We start from the raw sequence: 20,955 nt of genomic DNA, 5'->3' as shown, positions 1-20,955 counted from the left end.
TGTTTATAGATCAACCCAAATGGTACAAATAGTACAGCCAATAAATTGACATTACTGTTAGTTTCCACCTAATTTCTTCATAATATGGCTGTCTGGTGTTGCATTAGTGAAGATACTTCCTACAACCACATGGGTACCCCAGAGCCTATGACGAATCACTTTACAGCAGCCAAGATCATCCACAGAGAATCCTAAATGTCGATAGCGTTCATCTGTTTCAAAAAGAGTGTTGTTTGTATATGGTCCAAAAAACTGGAGGAAATAAAAGTCACATTCATTAGCAAGAAACACAATGATGTAATAGTTTTTATGTAAACATGAACACATACCTATTTTAATACTTAAAATATTTAAAAAATCAAGAAATAAAAAGGGCAGTTTAGCTACTGCATGTGACCAAGCATTTCTGCTTCATCCAATACCTGTGCTTCTGGAAATGTGAAACCAATAATCCTAGCAAATTACATGTTAGCCAGAACCAAACGCTTAACATTACACAATGTTACTTGACTTGGAAAGGAATAGTCTATATTCCTATCTTAAGATACAAAGAACTTCATTATTATTTGTAACTGAAAGCTACAACCAGAATTTAAAATGTGACAATAGTGGTTCTTATTTTCTTCGAAATATAATGTCAGAAACATACTTCCTGGAAGTTAACATTTATAAATATTTAACACCCATATTTTCTTAATTCTAAAAAGTTTTCTTCCTTAAACTATGATTGCTAATTTGTAACTACCAAATTCATTAATGTAAAAGTATTTACTAGTGAGGATGAAGAATAATAAAGACAAAAACTTAATTGTAAGTGATGGTGGTCCCTCAAAGGTTGTAAATGGAACGGACTCAAACTAGTACTTCTTTGGGCAAAGTTGTAAGGTTTAAAAACTCTTTTAATTAATGATAACTTTGGTAGAAATAGATCATTTAACAGTTTTATAATAAAACATTCCTACTTCAAATTAATCTGGTTTTCAAAATGTAATTACTCACTGCCAAACCAGATGATGGGTCAATAAAGTCAGCCCAATAGCCTTCAGCTCGAAGAGCATAGCAAATTTCCTTAGCACCATTAATGAACTGCATAGAAAAAGACAAAAATAATATAGATAGCATCCTTACAGATTGTTGAAAAATAAAAATTTTAAATATCTTTTGCTTCAGATAGAGAACTCAAGATTAATTAGAAAATACAACTAATGATAAATCCGATATAGTCTTATTTTTGCCAGTCCAAAAATTAATGGTTCATTTAACACTTTCGTTTCCTTCAGAAAGTCTAAATTGTGTATTTTTTCTTCTAAATTATTTCCTAATTTATTTTATTTTTAAAAATTTTATTTATTTATTCATGAGAGACAGAGAGAGAGGCAGAGGGAGAAGCAGGCTCCCAAGGAGCAGGGAGCCCGATGCGGGACTCGATCCCAGGACCCTGGGATCATGACCTGAGCCGAAGGCAGACGCTTAACCATCTGAGCCACCCAGGCGCCCTAAATTATTTCCTATTTTAGGAACAATTTCTAATCAGTTCTGTGCTATTAACTCCCAAATTTGCCACGAATTAGAAAATATAGTTACTATTTTTGTATTATAAAAATAAGGTAAGAAAGGGAAAAGGTATGAACCATTCATTCATTTGAATGTTTAAAAACGTATTTGTCAAAAACACATCCATCCATGACACTTAATTTTTACTATATACCCTCTGTATTTTTTTGTACAGTACATAATTATTACAGACCATGTATCTGTATCACCTATTCAAAATCTTGGTCTCACCATCCTACTTTGTAATTCCTATGATGTTCTTACTAGGTTTATCAGAAGTCTAAGCAGTGAAAAAGACAGTAAAAATTATTAAGACCAGATTAGAGTGTTAAAAAAAGGACAAACCATAAATGTTTAAAAGCACTTCTGGCCATAACAGAATAACAGCTATCAAACTTGCAATCTGCTGAAAGCTGTAAATCAGACTAAAACATATGAGGCAACGGTTTTAAATCTTGAACAGTAGTCAGACAAACTGTAATCCTGGAGAGAAGGGCAACAAATTAGGTGATCCCCATTATTTGTTCTAGCTCTCTGTCTGGAACACTGTTTGTCACAGGGCAAAGGAGAAGATTCCAAGCAAACTGATGGTGTCACTAAGCGAAGGAGGTAGAAAGCAAGAGTTTTGCTGAAGCATCTGGAATTTGTGGGTTGGGGTACTGGAAGAGAGATGCACAGACAGAGTAATTCACCCTGGGTCAGTAGTCAAGGGTGGAGTTGTGCACTCCCAAGGCAAAATTCCTTGAAGAATCGGCCTCTCAGAGAGTGCCAACTGGCGTCTGAGGGCTCAATGGTGTTACCAGAGGTTGGTGCAGTGCTAGGTAACATGGATTTCTGGCCCACACAGAGTGTTAAGACCTCACTGAGAATGTCTGGCATTTAGTGGAGATCCCCAAAAGTTTAAGCCTGAGGAAGATGGGCCAGTTAGCAACTTGTAGCCTGAAGGCCAAATCCAGGCTGGGTGCCTGTATGTGTAAATACGGTTTCACTGGAATATATCCATGTCTGTTCGTTCATATATTGTCTATGGTTGCTTTAACAATATGAGGGTAGAGTTGAGTAGTTGAGACCCTATAACCTATTAAGCCTAAAAATTTACTATGTGGCTCTTTAGCAGGAATCAGCAAACTTTTTCCTGCAGAGAGGAAACAAGTTAATTTACTTTTTCCCAGCACTTTCTTATAAAATAATGAAAAACATTAATATATTCTTTACATTATTTCATACTTAATATTTACACTTACTGTTGAATTTCATTAATCCTCTTAATTCTTAAATAAGAAACCAACTGAATATGGTCTAAAAGTCATTAGAAAATATATCAATTTAATGAACAGAAACAAAACTACAAGGAGAACAAAACAATACAAATGTTGGTAAAAGTTTAAGTATTTCTCTTAAGATTTCAACAGCAAACACTGACATCTGGTGGGAAAAAAATAGATTTAAACTACAGAACATATAATATCTACTGACAGTAAACTATAGGTGGTTCTAAAAAAATCACTAACATATCTAAAATAGAAAAATTTTTCCACAGGGGAAAAAAAACAGCTTTAGTCATTGTAAAATTAAAAACAATTATGACATTTCAAAACCCTGAAATTGGTTATAAAAAACTGACAATTATACTGGGGTCAGTATCAAATGAGGTTCAGAATCCAACTCATTAGAAATTAGGACCAATAATGCAATGCACATTTGAGAGCATTCTAATGACTAAATGATAGCAATTTGTATAAATATTAGTAAATACTGCCCTAATAGGTAAATAGAAAATGTTTGAGTTACTGCCTAAATTTCAACTCTCTAAATTCAGATCTCTCCAAAATCAGACAGTTCTTATGCCTCTCTGTAACTTCCTTATTAACCAGCACGAAACTTGCTTATGATCATGACTACATGAAATTTACTAGTAAAGTTATATGTGGGACATTTTAGTATAAAGTCATTATCCTAAGAGATTCTGTTCAGTATATAAATTATAATTTACAAATGAAAAGAACCATATATCTAATCCTAAAGAAAATATAAAGGGGCGCCTGGGTGGCTCAGTCGTTAAGCGTCTGCCTTCGGCTCAGGTCCTGATCCCAGGGTCCTGGGATCGAGCCCCGCATCGGGCTCCCTGCTCGGCGGGAAGCCTGCTTCTCCCTCTCCCACTCCCCCTGCTTGTGTTCCCTCTCTCGCTGTGTCTCTCTCTGTCAAATAAATAAAATCTTTAAAAAAAAAAAAAAAAAATATATAAAAAAAATTGCTAATATCATCTTACGTGGAAATTAGTAAAGGGAATTTTTTCAAATATAGTTAGCTAAAAAGCAAAGGACAGGGAAAAACTGTGGGTATATAAGACATTATTACTGTACTGTACACTGAAAATTATTCCCGTCTTCAAGGAATAAACCATAACACTTTTTACTTGACTTGCTTTAAAGAAAGTAAGTGATGGGTATGAAGAGTTAATTTTACTTTTTTGCCATTTTTATTTCTCTGTATTTCTCAAATTCAAAAAAAAGTTGAAGAAAGTACTGGACAGAATCTAAGTTTTTCGAAGATACTAAAACAAAACAAAAGATGGCATTTTTATTCTCAGAAAAGATGTTAAAGTCCTTTAGTACTGAAATACATGAGCAGAGAATTAATAAACACTAAAAAGATACCCATCATTTTAAAATGTTGGTTCACTGGTATTTAAATATCATAAAATTTAAATTGTCAGCAATGGAAAGAATTACCTTTTCTAAAAGCATTTCTCTTTCATTTTCTACCTCTTCACTCCAAACAGTCATATCATTCTTAGTTTTCTGTGTTATAGTCAGAATCATTAGTTTGTTGGTAGCTCCTTCTGGAAACAGTGACTCAAAATCTATAAATAAGAATAAAAATTCCAGGGAGAAAATGTTTTATATACTGCTTCTTTTAAAAGGAAAAAAAAAGTACTTCTTTAGAAAAATGATGATTAAGTTATTGTGGGACCATGTTAGGTTGATAAATACATACTATTTTTGAAAAAGAATTTGAAGTGAACTTTTGGTTAACTTCTGCTCTTGTTGAACTGAAATACTGCTGTCAACAATTCTGAAGAGCAAGTAAGGTTACCTGTTATTGGTCTTGTAATTTTCAAATAAAGTTTATTATTAAAATTTTCTCAGTATTATGTATTAGTTCATGAAATTATAGCTATAAATAATCACCCAGAAGTTGAAGGATTTCAGGGGAAAAGTCTACAGCTGTCAGGGTACATCTGAAAGACCTTACCTTGGCCATGTAATCTTTTCTGGCCAGACATATTAAAATATTAAGTTACAAAGTACTGCAATTCCTATGGAGTCCATTATTTAACATATTAGAAAACTAGTGACATATACAGATAGTGTAAATGTATGAAGCACACTATACCTCTTCGCAGCAATTCTGGACATGTCTGGATTGCACACTCTACTTTGGCATTTTCAAAGTAAGTTTCTGCACTGTTGATTTCTTGTTCAACAGGTGCATTACTACCCTAAGAAGAATAAGATATATAAATAAAAGCTGGAGTTCAAATAAAATACCTGATCTGTTATAAACTTGTATTCCCTGAAAAGTTTTTAAAAATAATTAACTGGCGGTGGGGTAATATTTAAAAACTTCAAAATGAGCATATAAATATGCTAATATTCTAAGACTTGATAGGAACAGAAGTTGGCTAAGAAACTAAAATGCCATGACAATTCTTACAATGTCACCTTTTCTGATATTTTGATATCTACTTATCCTTTCTTTTGTTTTGTAAAATGGCGATAATCACACTAACTTACAAAATAACATGCTTAAATATACAGCCTCTCCTACAGGACGAGTTTAGAAGCTTCTATTCAACTGAAATTTATAGGGCACCTACTATACATCAGACACTATGACAAGAGCAGCCCCCCAATGGTAAAAAATCCAGCCTTCACTCTTAGGTTTAAAAGAGTAGAAGAAAAATAGCATGAACAAATAAATGTAATCCAATATGAAAAGTGCTACAGAGTTATGAAGGAAGTCTTCTGGCAGCAGGGGAAAATCAGGAAAAGGTTGAAATTGTATTTGAACTACAAGTTAATTAATGTGTATGTGTGGTATGTAAAGAGTAGGAAGAAAGGAGGTTAGAAACTCAGGAGGAAAAACAGCCCACCAAGAGATAGAAACAGTGCAAGCACATTCAGCGGTCAAAGAGAATGGTACAATAAAACAAAACAAACCAACCAAAAATGTATACTGTGATTTGAGTGCAGAGGGAGTAGCAGGAGATGAAGTGGTAAAGGGATCAAAATTGTGGGAAGTCATTTATGCCACATTAAGAAATTCTGACTTTAGTCTATAAAAATAAAGAATAGCAAGATCAGATACAAAAAGATAATGCTAGTATTACTGTGCAGGCAACAGACCAGTAACAGCCAATATTTACTGATCACAGTGTATTTAAGTGTTTTATGTACACTTTCCCATTTAATCCTCATAGCAACTTTGCAGGCTAGGTATTATTATCCCCCATTTTACATATAAAGAAACAGGCTCAAAATATTAAGTAGCTTTCTCAAGGTCACAAAATTAAGTAAAAAGCAGACCTAACCTTTGAAGCAAGATTTATCCTAGCTTCACAGTCCATCTTGCTATAATGCCTCTAAGAATTGAGGAGAGATATGGAGGCCCTGAATGCTGGCTTTATTAGTGGGAAGTGAAAGGACACAAATAATTTAAAAGTTACTTCAGAGATGGAAGAAATTAAATTTTGTCACTCTCTATGGGGATATGATGGAGAGAGGAGCCCAGTTTGGCAGTATAATTTTTGTCTTGGGACAGTGGGAGAATGACTAAGTCACTTATGCTATTGATAACACAGGAGTAAGGACAGGTTTTGAGGCGTGGGGAACCTAAGTATGAGACATATAAAATCTAGGGAATTTTAAGACATTCAGATAATGATGTTTGGCAGGCAGAGAGAAATATAGAATCAGAAATGTCAGAAACAGAAAAAGGAAGCCAAGGCATTAAGTGACCAGGGAATAATTCAAATAAGATGGACAGAAACACATGGGAAATAACATAATTGGCAGACAGAGGAGGAGACAAGAAGACAGAGAAGGAATTATTGGAGATAAAATGTCAGGGGAGGTCAACTGTCTCCAAATGTTAGGTTATCTGATATAAACCATAACTATGAGGGGCTGTTGCTATAAATATGGCTTTGATAAAAAAATCAGCCTGAAACTATGTAGAAATTCAGAAAATGGTACAGATTAGGGGTTTGACAGAAACTCTGAATTGCATGTAACTTTCCATTTGGGTGAGCAACATCAGTTTATTTTATTTATTCATTTGAGAGAGAGAGAGTGCACACACGAGCAAGAGCAGTCGGAGGAAGAAGCAGACTCCCTGCTGAACCAGAGAGCATGACGCGGGGCTCGATCCCAGGACCCTGGGATCATGACCTGAGCTGAAGGCAGACGCTTAACCGACTGAGCCACCCAGGCACGCTCCCCACTCCCCCACCCTTTTAAAGTAAGCTCTTTGCCCAATGTGGGGCCTGAGCTCACAGACTCCAGATCAAGAGTAGCATGCTTTACTGACTGAGCCAGCTAGGCACCCCTGCAATACCAGTTTAAGGACTCATTACAAACAAAACAAAAACCACCATTAACAACAAAAACCTATTTATAAATCTTTTTTAGTTACTGTATCTGAAGAATTTCAGATCTCAAAATTTTAAGTTTTAAATGCCTAGAGGAATGTAAAACTAGTTGGAATTTGTTCCACATAAAAATTACACTGTTTATAAAAGTGAAAAACAGAATCTAAATTTTTAGTAATCGATATTAAGTTATATTTGAAATAGGCAGTTACTGAACAATGTATCTTTGAAGAACTATTTACCTACAAGAGATTGTAATCTAAAGTAAAAAAAGAAAAGGGGGGGCACCTGGGTGGCTCAGGTCAGATGGTACCCTGAGTCAGACTCTGATCGGTGGGGAGTGTGCTTCTCCCTCTCCCTCTGTGTGCTTGCTTTCTTTCTCTCTAATAAATAAAATCTTAAAAAAAAAAAAGTTAAAAATAAATTAGAGGCACCTGGGTGGTACAGTTGGTTAAGCATCTGCCCTCTGCTCAGGTCATGGTCCTAGGGTCCTAGGATTGAGCCCCATGTCAGGCTCCCTGCTCAGGGTGGGGAGCCTGTGTCTCCCTCTCCTTCTGCCCACCCCCCCAGCTCCTCTTCCTGGGCTCTCTAATCCACGAAGAAAATCCTTTGAAAAAAATTATATAGAACAATGCCAAGTTTTTAAAAGCTATATATGTTGTTTTTGAATATGTTGGAATTAAGATTTTAAAAAAATTTTTCAAGTAATATGCTCACAATGATCAGAAAAACAGAATAAATGATATTCACAATTTACCTGAAATTCATTCACATACTGTGCCATCACAAACTCGTGTCTTTCAGTTGATAAAGGTTCTGCTAGAACATCAGGTAAAGTTTTATGAACCTGGCTTTTCTTCTGTGATGTGGTCCCATTGAGATGACAGTCAAAACCTATGTTCCCAGGAAGCTGGAATCTCTGATCCTGAGGTCCAAATGGTCCCATAGTTTCATCAGGCCATACTGTTCGAGAGCCTGAAGAGGAACAACAAAATTTTCTCCAATAGTCAAGTGCATTGGTGGACAGAAAGAATATTCTTCTAATTAGGTATTTTTTACAAAACCAACAGATCTTTGAAATTCGCTTTCTTGTGTGAATATAAATTAGTTTTATGTCATTTAAAAAAATATCAAAGTAACCAGTTTCTGGCTCAAAGGTAAGTCCATTATAAGGAGAAGGATATAATAAAGTACAGTAATCCATGTTATGTAATGCCTGATAGTCATTAAAAAGAATACAGTAAATTTTGGAAGGAGCCTGGGACGATAGCAGAGTAGGAGAATCCTAAGTACACCTCGTTAACACAAACACCTAGGTAACACCCACATCAGTGCAACTAACCCAGGAATCTGGGTTAATCATAGAGAAGAGGCCAGTCAGAAAGCATAGGAGGGGCAGAGACACAGTTCGAAACCAAACTACCCAGCAAGACTAACCACAAACAGGAGGGAGAAGCAAAGAGAAGGGAGAGGAAAAGACCCCATACCAGGTACCCCAGACATGAGGGACCCCCACTGAAAAGACAAGTCCCCATAACATCTGGTTTTGAAAATCAGTGGGGCTTAGCTTCAAAGGTTTTTAGTGGGTTTAGCTCTGGGAGAACCAGAGGGTGATAGGAAACTGCGTCCCCACCCTTAAAAAGAGAGCATAACAAACAATCCCACCTAGATACAGCATAGAAGCAGAAGTTTGAAAAGTGCCTGGGGTATACATGAAGGAGATTTTTTTTTTTTTTTTACTAATCTCAATCTATATTGAGAAGAATCTGTGTTGGAGAAGCAAGGATCTGTAGGAAACTTCTCCAAGAACAAAAGAGCTGGCAAGTGCAATTTCTCTCCCTCCCACCTCGGCCTAGATACCCAGACATTTGTGGAACCAATGTGAACACTTTTCACATAGCTTGCTAACACTGTGCACTCACTCCTGCATTCTCCTGTTGAATCACTCCATTCAAGAAGCCCCACTGGGCATGAGTCCCTGCAAAGCAGCTCCAGCCAGGTCTCATCTTACAAGCAGCCCTGATAGGGAACACTATCACTCCAAAATAACTCTTGCCCTGGGGAGTGGGGAAGATAATCACACACACCTGTCTGACTGCAGCACCAGCAGACTGACTTGGACAGACATCTGATCTCTTGGCCCCACTAATCAACAAAGCCTCTCAAATGAAAGACAGAGATAGTGCCCTGCACTTCTGTGCAATTGCAGCCCCTGCTAATGGGCTGAAGGCAGGCATCTGGACTGATTACTGATACTGTTCAACTATAAGCCCTTCCCTGCCCCAAACAGGCCCTTAACAGCATAGGGACCAGACCCTGCCCACAATAAGCAAAATGGACATTTGGAGCTGACTGGACTGAAAGCAAATGTGGCTAACCCACAACAGTATGGTGCACAAAATTCATATAAAAGTCACCCCTCAGGTGCTTGGTTCTGGAGAAGAGGGGACAGTGTGCTACAGGGCACCACAGGACCTCTTCTTCATACAGCCACTACTTTCAAGATCAAGAGATATATCTTACTTTCTAAATAAGTAGGGAAAAACACAGAGAAACAAAATGAGGAGAAAGAGGACTACGTCCCAAATGAAATACCAAGCAAAAGAGCTAAATGAAATATAGATAATATGCCTGATGAGAAAAGAGTGGAGGATCTTAGTGAGAACTTCAACAAAGAGATAAAAATATAAAAAGAACTAGTCAGAGATGTACTCAATGACTAAAATAAAAAATATACTACAGGGATTGAACAGCACATCTGAGAAGGTAGACGAATGGATCAATGACTGGGAAGACAGGGTAATGGAAAGCAACCACGCTGAACAGGAGAGAGAAAAAGGGAACTCAGCAACACCACAAGTGTAATAACAGTCATATTACAGAGATCCCAGAAAGAGAAGAGAAAAGGGGGCAGAAAATTTATTTGAAGAAATAACAGCTGAAAACCTTCCAAACCTGAGGCAGGAAATACATATCTAGATCCAGGAGACACAGAGAGCCACCAACAAAATCAACCCAAAAGAGTCCACACTAAAACACATAATACTTAAAATGGAAAAAAGAGTGATAGAGAACTTTTAAAGCAGTAAGAGAAAAGAGAGCAGTCACACACAAGGGAAATCCCATAAGGCTATCATCTGATTTCTAAGCAGAAACACCGCAGGCCAGAAGGGAGTGGCATGATATATTCAAAGTGCTGAAAAGAAAAAACCTGCAACCAAGAATACTCTAAACAGCATGGCTATCATTCAGAACAGAAGGAGCGATAAAAGTTTCCCAAACAAGAGAAAAAGAGTTCATCACCATTAAGTCAGGCTTAACAACTGTAAATACTTTTGTACCCAACATGAGAGCAACTACATACATAAAACAACTATTAACAGACAAGGAAGAAGCTGATAGTAGTACAATAGTAGAGGACTTTACACCCCCCCCCACTTATATCAACGGATATAATATTCAAAACATTCCATGAAAAACAGAATATACATTCTTTACAGGGGCACATGGAACATTCTCCAGAATAGATCACATGATAGGCTACAAAACAAGTCTCAATAAATTTGAAATGACTGAAATCATATCATGCATCTTTCCCCACCACAACACTGAAACCAGAAATTAAGTATAAAAAGAAATCTGGAAAGAATACAAATACATGGAAGCTAAATAAAATGCTACTGAACAATGAATGAATACGTCAACCAAGAAATCAAAGAGGAAATAAAAATACATGGAGACAAATCAAAATGAAAACACAATAGTCAAAAATTTTGGGATTCCTCAAAACCTGTACTAAGAGAAAGGATTATAGCAATACAGGCCCATCTCAAGAAGCAAGAAAAATCTCAAATAACCTAAACTTACACCTAAAGAAGCTAAAAAAAAAAGAACAAAACCAAAAGCCAAGAGAAAGAGGGAAAGAATGAAAAGGAGAGCAAAAATAAATAAAACAGGGACCAAAAAAAAAAAAACCCCACCCAAAACCCAAAAACAATGAAACCAGGAGCTGGTTCTTTGAAAAGGTCAACAAAATTGATAAACCTTCACTCAGACTCATCAAAGAAAGAAGACAAAATTAGAAATGAAGGAGGAGAAATAACAACTGACACCATAGAAACATAAGGATTATAAGAGAATATTAGGAAAAATTATATGCCAACAATTTGGACAACCTACAAGAAATGAATAAATTCCTAGACAAATAACCTTCCAAAACTGAATCCAGAAGAAATAGAAAATTTGAATAGACGGATTACTAGCAATGACATTGAATCAGTAATCAAAAAACTCCCTTTGCTCATTTCTTGTTTTTTAAAGATTTAGTTGAGAGAGCAAGCGAGCATGAGAGAAAGCAGGGGAGGGGTAGAAGGGGGAGGAAGAGAATCTCAAGCAGATTCCCCAGAGTGTTGAGCCTGATGCAGGGCTCGATCTCACTATTCTGAGACCATGACCTGAGCCGAAACCAAGAGTTGGAAGCTTAAACGACTGAGCCACCTAGGCGCCCCTTTGCTTGTTTGTTTCTTAAATTCCACATGAGTGAAATCATGTTATTTATCTTTATTTCACTTAGGATAATACTCTCTAGCTCCATCCATGTCATTGCAAATACCAAGATTTCACTTTTTTATGACTAATCATCTTTATCAATTCATCAGTTGATGGACATTTGGGCTGTTTCCATAATTTAACTACTGTAGATAAGGCTGCTATAAACACTGAGATGCATGTGTCACTTTGAATTAGTATTTTTGTATTCTTTTAGGTAAATACTTAGTGCAATTGTTGGAAAAAATATGTATGTACACACACAGATACACATTCACACATATATACACACACACACAGAAATCTGTTGCATTTCTATACACTAATAGAAGCAGCAGAAAGAGAAATTGAGAAAACAAAATCCCATTTACAATTGCATCAAAAAGAATAAAATACCTGGGAATATACTTAACCAAGGAGGTGAAAGACAACCTAACTCTGAAAACTATAAAATACTGATTAAAGAAATTGAAGATACCACATACAAATGGAAAGATATGTGATACTCACAGACTGGGAGAACCAATATTGTTAAAAATGTCCATACTACCCAAAGCAATCTACAGATTTAATGCAATTCCTATCAAAACACCAACAGCATTTTTCATAGAACTAGAACAAATAATCCTAAACTTCATATGGAACCACAAAAGACCCTGAATATGGGGATTAACATAAGAATAAAAAAAAAAAAAAAAAAAAAAGACCCTGAATAGCCAAAACAATCTTGAGAAAGAAGAACAAAGCTGGAAATATCACAATCCCAGATTTTAAGATACATTACAAAGCTGTAGTAATCAAAACAGTATGGCACCGGCACAAAAACAGACACACTGATCAATGGAACAGAATAGAGAGTCCAGAAATAAACCCACACTTTTATGGTCAATTAATCTACAACAAAGGCAACAATATGTAATGGGAGAAAGATAGTCTTAAATAGTGACAATTACATGCAAAAGTAATGAAACTGCACCACTTTCTTACACCATACACAGAATAAACTCAAAATGGATTAAAGATCTCAATGTGAGACTTGAAACCATAAAATTCTTAGAAGAAAACAGGCAGTAATCTCTTTGACCTCAGCTGTAGAAACATTTTTCTAGATACCCTTTGGCAAGGGAAACAAAAGCAAAATTAAACTATTGGACTATATCAAAACAAAAAGGTTTTTCGTACAATGAATAAAACTATCAACAAAACAAAAAGACTACAAACCAAAAAGGCAGCCTACTAAATGGGAGAAGATACTTGCAAATGGTATTTCTGATAAGGGGTTAATACCCAATATATAAAAAGAACTTCTGTAACTTAACATCAACCCCTTCTACCCCAATAATCAAATTTAAAAAATGGGCAGAAGATATGAACATTTTCTCTGAAGAAGACAAAAGGATGGGTCAAAAGACACATGAAAAGATGCTCAACATCACTAATCATCAGGGAAATGCAAATCAAAACCACAATGAAGTATCACCTTGTACCTGTCAGAATGGCTAAAATCAAAAACCGAAGAAATAACAAATTTGGTGAGGATGTGGAGAAAAAGGAACCCTTGTGCACTACTGATGAGAATGCAAGCTGGTTCGGCCATGGTGGAAAACAGTATGGAGTTTCCTCAGAAAATAAAAAAAAAAGAATTAGCATATAGCAATTCCACTATTGGGTATTTAACCAAAGAAAACAAAAACACTAATTTGAAAAGAAATATGTACCCCTATGCTCATTGCAGTATTTATAATAGCTAAGATATGGAAGCAACCCAAGTGTCTACTGATAGATAAATGGATAAAGAGAATGTGGTATATGTGTGTGTACACACACACACACAGACTGGATTACTTAGCAGCAAATAAGAATTAGATCTTGCCATTTGCAACAACATGGATGGATCTCGAGGGCATAATAATAAGCAACATGAGAAAGGTAAAGACAAATATTGTATGATTTCACTCATATGTAGAATTTAAGAAACAGAACTATGAACAAGGAGGAAAAAAAGAGACAAAGTGACTCAAATATAGAGAACTAGTGACTGCCAGAGTAAAGGTAGGTGGGAGGGATGGGTGAAATAGGTGAAGGGGATTAAGAGTACACCTTAAGGTGATGAGCAGCAAATAATGTACAGAATTATTAAATTACAGACCCCAAACTAATATAACGTTTGTTAATTACACTTGATTTTTTAAACAAAGAATGTTTACTGATAATGAACAAAGTCTAGGATATATTACATTAAAAGAAAAAGGTAAGTAAAAAATAGCATATATGACATTTATTCTACATCCTTAATTTATATTTTTAAATACAGAAAAAAAGATCTAGAAGATACTGAACTTAATAGTGGTTACCCTTGGGGAGGGCCATTCAACTGCTGTTACCTGGGGCACAAAATATTAATGGACTGGGAAAAAAATATTTTATCAACCAATTGTGACATAATGTCCTGTTTACCAGCCACAGGAGTTAATACTTAAGAAGAACAGACCAGACTACTTTACTTAAAAAATATCTTACCTTGTGGAAAACTTAAAAAATCCAGAAAAGAATAAAGTAGAAAATAAAACAAAAAAATACTGAGAGCAGGAGTTTTGTTTAAAGGGTAACTGCTGCAGAATTAGTTGGCAATAAAAATATTTTTTAATACTTTGCTAGAAGTGAGGAACTAGAAATGGCTATGACAGAATGACCACCCCACTACTACGTAAGTGTCACGATATCTTTTTCCAGACCTATGACAGATATCACCCATCAATCATGGAAGTCTTTCGTGCTGGACACTGTCTCACAATTCTCAACTCAAATAGTCTAGTTTAATACATCCCGAAGTTTTAAGTATTTAAGAATCAACTGAGATCTTTGTTAATATGCAGAATCTGATTTAGTATGCTTGGAGTGGGGCTCAAGATTACTCATTTCTAACACGTTCCCAGATGCTGCTGATGGTACTGGTCTGCAAATCACACTAAAACTGATTGGATGGAGTCAGTTCACGAAGTAAAACATTGTAAGAATGTTGACAAAACTGACTCCGTCTTTGATCCTTCATCTTGTTCACGTTTGCTGAATCACCCCTCTTCGGGCTACATGTTGCAGACTCATTGAAGATTAATATACATATCATAGAAATGCCCTCCCAGACTGGGATGGGGGAAAGCTTGTTTTGGCCTTCCATAAATCTGTTAAGAGATAATATAGTCTTTCCCCTTCCTGATGCACAGGTGGTGCCATATGATCTAATTAAAGGTTAGCTGTCAATTAGGTGTATGTATGCATGCCCTCTAAGGTGTGTGTGAACCCTTTGATCTCACTATAATGTCCTTCTGCGAGTCTCCTCACTCTATAAAATCCATGGACTAAGGTCCAGATTTTACACAGAATGTAGCTGCTGTGGACTGTCCTCTTCCCAATCCCACCTGACAGTAAGTCAGCCCAGATAAAACTCTGTAAACTGTGTGGACTGGCTAGCTTCATTTTCTGGTCTCAAAGTGCCTTCTCAGTTTGGCAGATACTTAACTGTCTCTCCCCCAACTTTTAACAAAGGTATTAGGTATTTTGAAGACGATGAGTTTTAAAAACTTTTAAGATCTAAGTCTCTTTAAAGAAAATAAATATCCCGTATTAATAGTGGATTTGAGCATATCTTTATGGGTTGACTGGTTATTTAAGTTTTCTCTTCTAGGAATACCTATTCATTCCATTCTAAAAAAATTTTTGTTTGATTTTCTACTGGTTGTTTTCTTCCAGTGATCTATAAAAATTCTTTATGTACTCAAGATACAAACTCTTACACATTTTAAATGACAAACCTTTCATTTATGATACATTATATGGTTAGCCTTCAGAATATATAAATTGGGGAGTAACAAGAAATTAGGTTATAAAAGAAAACCAGGGCAAGGAAACCAGGGAAGGCTCTGCACACCCAGTCATCTTACATGACATTGTAAATAATGTATTGCAAGTAAAAAGATTTCTGTGTGCAATCCCTTTAGAATATATTAGGTTAAGTTTCTATGAATCCTCCCTTAATATTTTATTGTACATTATAAACCTCTAAAATAGGAATGTAGCATATAGCAATTCTTTTTTTTTTTTTTTAAAGATTTTTTTAAATTTATTTATTTGAGACAGAGAGAATGAGAGAGACAAAGAGCACATGAGAGGGGGGAGGGTCAGAGGGAGAAGCAGGCTCCCTGCCGAGCAGGGAGCCCGATGCGGGACTCGATCCAGGGACTCCGGGATCATGACCTGAGCCGAAGGCAGTCGCTTAACCAACTGAGCCACCCAGGCGCCCCGCATATAGCAATTCTTAAACTTACTAAAACCTACTCACAGAACTAAAAAATATTTTTTTTAGAACTTGAACAATCACGCATAGCTTGAGGACAGTTTGAGAAATGCTAGTGAAAACAGTAGAAAATAACCAAGATTTACCAAGGAAGTAATATGATGAAAATATTTTAGAATATGATAGTGATGTGCAAAATGGATTAGAAGAAGCAGACTTTGTAGATGTGGGTAAGTTATTGATTCAATAAAAATTCATGTTTAGAGGACTTCTGGGAAAATGTGCAGAAGGATCCTGAGCTCACTTTGTCCCACAGACTGAACAAGGTAACAGCCACATCAGAGCAACTACCTCTGAAAACGACCTGAAAACTGGCAGAAGACTTTCCACTGGTTAATTGTAAAGAGAAGGCCACATCCAAAAGGGCAGCAGGGGCAAAGATGCAGTGAGGAACCAAACCCCCAGTGACACTAACCACAAATCAGAGGGACTCCACAATCATGGAGAAGGAAGAGGAGCAGTGCCCACACTAGGCACCTCAGGCTTGGGGAGGAGAGGGGGACCTGCACTGGGACGTCTGCATAACGTCTGGCTTTCAAAAGCAGAGGAGCTTATTTTTTTTACAATCAGCCAGGCTTAGCTGTAGCTACTTTAAACATCAGTGGACTTAGCTCTAGGAGAGGCAGGAAACAAAATGAGTCACTGCTCTTGAAGAGACAGCACAACAAACAACCCAGTTGAAATACAATATAAACAGCAGCTTGAAAAAAGCCTGGGATCTTTAGGTTTCTCAAAGAAGCCCAACCTCAGCCTAGATAGAAGGCTATTTGCAGGAATTAGCAGAAGCACTCCTCCACCTGTCTTGCTATCACCATGTGCCCTGCTACCGTGTTCTCCTGTGGATTTGCCCCCTCCAACCTACCACACTCCGCAGTCTCCTGCCAAAGAAGACCATGCCATGAAATACCTTGCAAGGAGCCTTGGCAAGGACCAGGCTCACTCTAGAGTGAGTCTTGCCCTGGGAAGAAGGGAAAATAATCACACACACCTGTGCACACTCAGTCCCAGCAGCTGAACCTTATAGCTGGGATTACAAAGAGAGCATCCTGCCAATCAGTGCAACTGCAGCCCTAGCAGATGGGCTGAGGGCAGGCATCTAGTTGACTGCTGATACTGCCCAAATACAACAGCTTGCTGGCTATTGTAGTTGTCTCTCTGTTGACTGCAGACTGGCCCCTTGACAGCACATGGACCAAACCCTGCACAGAACAAGCAGAGTCAGCCATTGCGGCCTACTGGACAGAAGGCAAATGAGGCTCAGCCACAACAGTAGGGAGCAAGCAACCCACATCGGAGATAGGCATGAAATTCCTGGCTCTGGAGAACAGGGCACATTGTGCTACAGGGCACCACAGGACCTCTTTTTCATAAGGCCATTACTTTCAAGATCAGTAGACAAAGCTGACTTTTGAAATACAAAGAAACAAAGCCAGAGAGTTAAACAAAATGAGGATACAGAGGAATATGTCCCAAACGAAAGAAGAGGGCATAATAAAGAATTTACAGTAGTGGTCATAAAGATACTCACTAGACTTGAGAAAAGAATGGAGAATCTCACTGAGACCTTCAACAAAGAGACAGGAAATATACACAAGAAACAGAGATAAAGAACTCAATAATTGAAAGAAAAAATGCACTACCAGGAATAAATAGCAGATTACAGGACACAGAAGGAAGGATCAGTGATTGGTAAGACCAGGTAATGGAAAGCAACCAAGCTGGATAGTAAAAAGAAAAAAGAATAAAAAAAATTAGAATAAAAAATTAGAGTAGGTAAAAACTCAGTGACATCATCAAGTATAATAAGATTCATATTATAGAGATTTCAAAAGGGGTAGTGACAAAGAAGGGGGCAGAAAATTTATTTGAAGAAATAACAGCTGAAAACCTTCCAAACTTGAGGCAGGAAATACATATCTGGATCCAGGAGACGAGACACAGAGAGCCACCAACAAAATCAACCCAAAAAAGTCCACACTAAGACACATAATACTTATAATAGAAAAAGGAGTGATAAAGAGAGTTTTTAAAGCAGTAAGAGAAAAGAGAGCAGTCACACACAAGGGAAATCCCATAAGGCTATCATCTGATTCTAAGCAGAAACGCTGCAGGCCAGAAGTGGCATGATATATTCAAAATGCTGAAAGAAAAAACCTGCAACCAAGAATACTCTATCCAGCATGGCTATCATTCAGAACAGAAGAGGCGATAAAAATTTCCCAAACAGGAGAAAAGAGTTCATTGTTATTAAACTAGCCTTACAAGTAACATTAAAAGGAATTCTTTGAGTGGAAAGAAAAGGAGATAACAAACAAAGAAAATTAGGAAAAAATCTTACAGATAAATACAATAAAAGTAATAGATTAATCACTTACAAAACCAGTATGGAGGTTAAAACACAAAAGCAATAATATCAATTTTATCTGTAAAAATCAGCAGAGAGAATCAGAAAATAAAAGGATGTGAAGTATGACATCATATACATAAAATGTGGGGGCGTGTATAAACTTAGTGCTTCTAGAATGGATTCAAACATAGGAGGACCATCAATTTCATATAGATTGCTATACACGTTAAGATATTATTTATGAACCTAATGGTAACCACAAATCAAACACGTATAATAGATATGCTTGGATTTCTCTTTATTTTTTTGCACATCACTAAAGAAAGCCAAAAATGGCAAGAGAGCAAGAGAAGGAACAGAGAAGAACTACAAAAACAATCATATAACAAGTAACAAAATGGTAATAAGTACCTGCCAAACAATAATTACTTTGAATGTAAATGAACTAAATGCTCCAATCAAATCAGTAGGGAGTGAATGAATGGATTAAAAAGCAAGACCCACCTATATACTGCCTGAATAGACTTGCTTCAGATCTAAAGACACACGCATATTGAAAATGAAGGGATGGAAAACCATTACCATGCAAATGGAAGTGAAAAGAAAGCTGGGGTAGCAATACTTGTATCAGACCAAAAAGACTTAATGACTGTAAAGAGACACAGAAGGACACTATATAACAAAAAAGGGAACAATCTGACAAGAGGATATAACAATTGTAAATACTTTGGCACTGAACACAGGAGCACCTATATACATAAAACAACTATTAATAGACAAGGAAGTTGACAGTAGTACAATAGTAGAGGACTTTAACACCCACTTACATCAATGGATAGATCATCCAGAAAAAAAAATAAGGAAACACTGTTTTTGAATGACACACTGGGACGGATGGACCTAACCTACATTCAAAACATTCCATAAAAACAGAATATATTCTTTTCAGGTGCACATGGAACTTTCTACAGAACAGATATTAGGTCACAAAACAAGTCTCAATAAATTCAAAATGACTTAAGTCATATATATTTTTTAAAAAATTTTATTTTATTATGTTAGTCACCATACATCACCAGTTTTCCATGCTGTGATCCACGATTCACTGTTTTCACACAACACCCAGTGCTCCATGCAGTATGTGCCCTCCTTCATACCCAACACCGGGCTAACCCATACCCCCACCCCCCTCCCCTCTAAAACCCTCAGTTTGTTTCAAGAGTCCGTAGTCTCTCATGGTTCATCTCTCCTTCCGATTTCCCTTCATTTTTCCCTTCTTTCTCCTAATGTCCTCCATGCTATTCCTTATGCTCCACAAAAAAGTGAAACCGTATGATAATTGACTTTCTCTGCTTGACTTACTTCACTTAGCATAATCTCCTCCAGTCCCATCCATGTTGATGTAAAAGTTGGGTATTCATCCTTTCTGATGGCTGAGAAATATTCCATTGTATATATGGACCACGTCTTCTTTATCCATTCATCTGCTGAAGGGCATCTCAGCTCTTTCCACAGTTTGGCTATTGCGGACATTCCTGCTATGAACATCGGGGTGCATATGGTCCTTATTTTCACTACATCTGTGTCTTTGGGGTAAATACCCAGTAGTGCAATTGCTGGGTCACAGGGCAGCTCTATTTTTAATTTTCTGAGGCGCCTCCACACTGTTTTCCAAAGTGGCTGTACCAACTTGAATTCCCACCAACAGTGTAAGAGGGTTCCCCTTTCTCCACCACCTCTCCATTTGTTGTTTCTTGCCTTGTCCATTTTTGCCATTCTAACTGGTGTAAGGTGGTATCTCAGCATGGTTTTGATTTGAATTTCCCTAATGGCTAATGATGATGACATTTTTTCATGTGTCTGTTAGCCATTTGTATGTCTTCTTGGGAAGTGTCTGTTCATGTCTTCTGCCCATTTTTTGACTTACTTATTTTTTGGGTATTGAGAAGTTCTTTATAAATCTCGGATACCAGCCCTTTATCTGTAGTGTCATTTGCAAATATCTTCTCCCATTCTGTGGGTTGCCTCTTTGTTGACTGTCTCCTTTGTTGTGCAGAAGCTTTTTATCTTGATGAAGTCCCAAAAGTTCATTTTTGCTTTTGTTTCACTAGCCTTTGGAGATGTATCTTGAAAGAAGTTGCTGTGGCCAATGTCAAAGAGTTACTACCTATGTTCTCCTCTAGGATTTTGATGGATTCCTGTCTCAGATTGAGGTCTTTCATCCATTTTGAGTTTATCTTTGTGTATGGTGTTAGAGAATGGTCGAGTTTCATTCTTCTGCATGTGGCTGTCCAATTTTCCCAGCACCATTTACTGAAGAGACTGCCTTTTTTCCATTGCATATTTTTTCCCACTTTATCAAAGATTATTTGACCATACAGTTGAGGGTCCATATCTGGGTTCTCTATTCTGTTCCATTGGTCTGTATGTCTGTTTTTGTGCCAGTACCATGCTGTCTTGGTGATCACTGCTTTGTAATATAGCTTGAAATCGGCCAAC

General features: G+C 36.9%; 1 protein-coding gene across 4 annotated transcripts in view; it reads right to left on the bottom strand.

Annotated features, from left to right (window-relative positions):
• Nucleotides 1-6: 6 nt before the first annotated feature.
• Nucleotides 7-20,955, bottom strand: part of MMADHC (metabolism of cobalamin associated D) — a 29,800-nt gene continuing 8,851 nt past the window's right edge. For 3 of the 4 annotated variants that reach the window (XM_006735113.3, XM_006735114.3, XM_081814459.1), the window contains exons 4-8: nt 7,965-8,182; nt 4,951-5,056; nt 4,287-4,417; nt 1,000-1,086; nt 7-252 (exon numbers count right to left, since the gene is read on the bottom strand). In XM_006735113.3, coding sequence (XP_006735176.1) covers nt 58-252; nt 1,000-1,086; nt 4,287-4,417; nt 4,951-5,056; nt 7,965-8,182 — 737 coding nt within the window. In that variant the 3' untranslated portion in view covers nt 7-57. The remainder of the gene's footprint in view (nt 253-999; nt 1,087-4,286; nt 4,418-4,950; nt 5,057-7,964; nt 8,183-20,955) is intronic. The other variant, XM_081814460.1, reaches the window with a different exon arrangement.

Source organism: Leptonychotes weddellii, chromosome 3 (assembly GCF_054177405.1).
Source record: "Leptonychotes weddellii isolate Sample4059 chromosome 3, ASM5417740v2, whole genome shotgun sequence".
Lineage (NCBI taxonomy): Eukaryota > Metazoa > Chordata > Mammalia > Carnivora > Phocidae > Leptonychotes > Leptonychotes weddellii.
The sequence above is the reverse complement of the archived record's forward strand: the minus strand, read 5'-3'. Positions and strand labels throughout refer to the sequence as shown.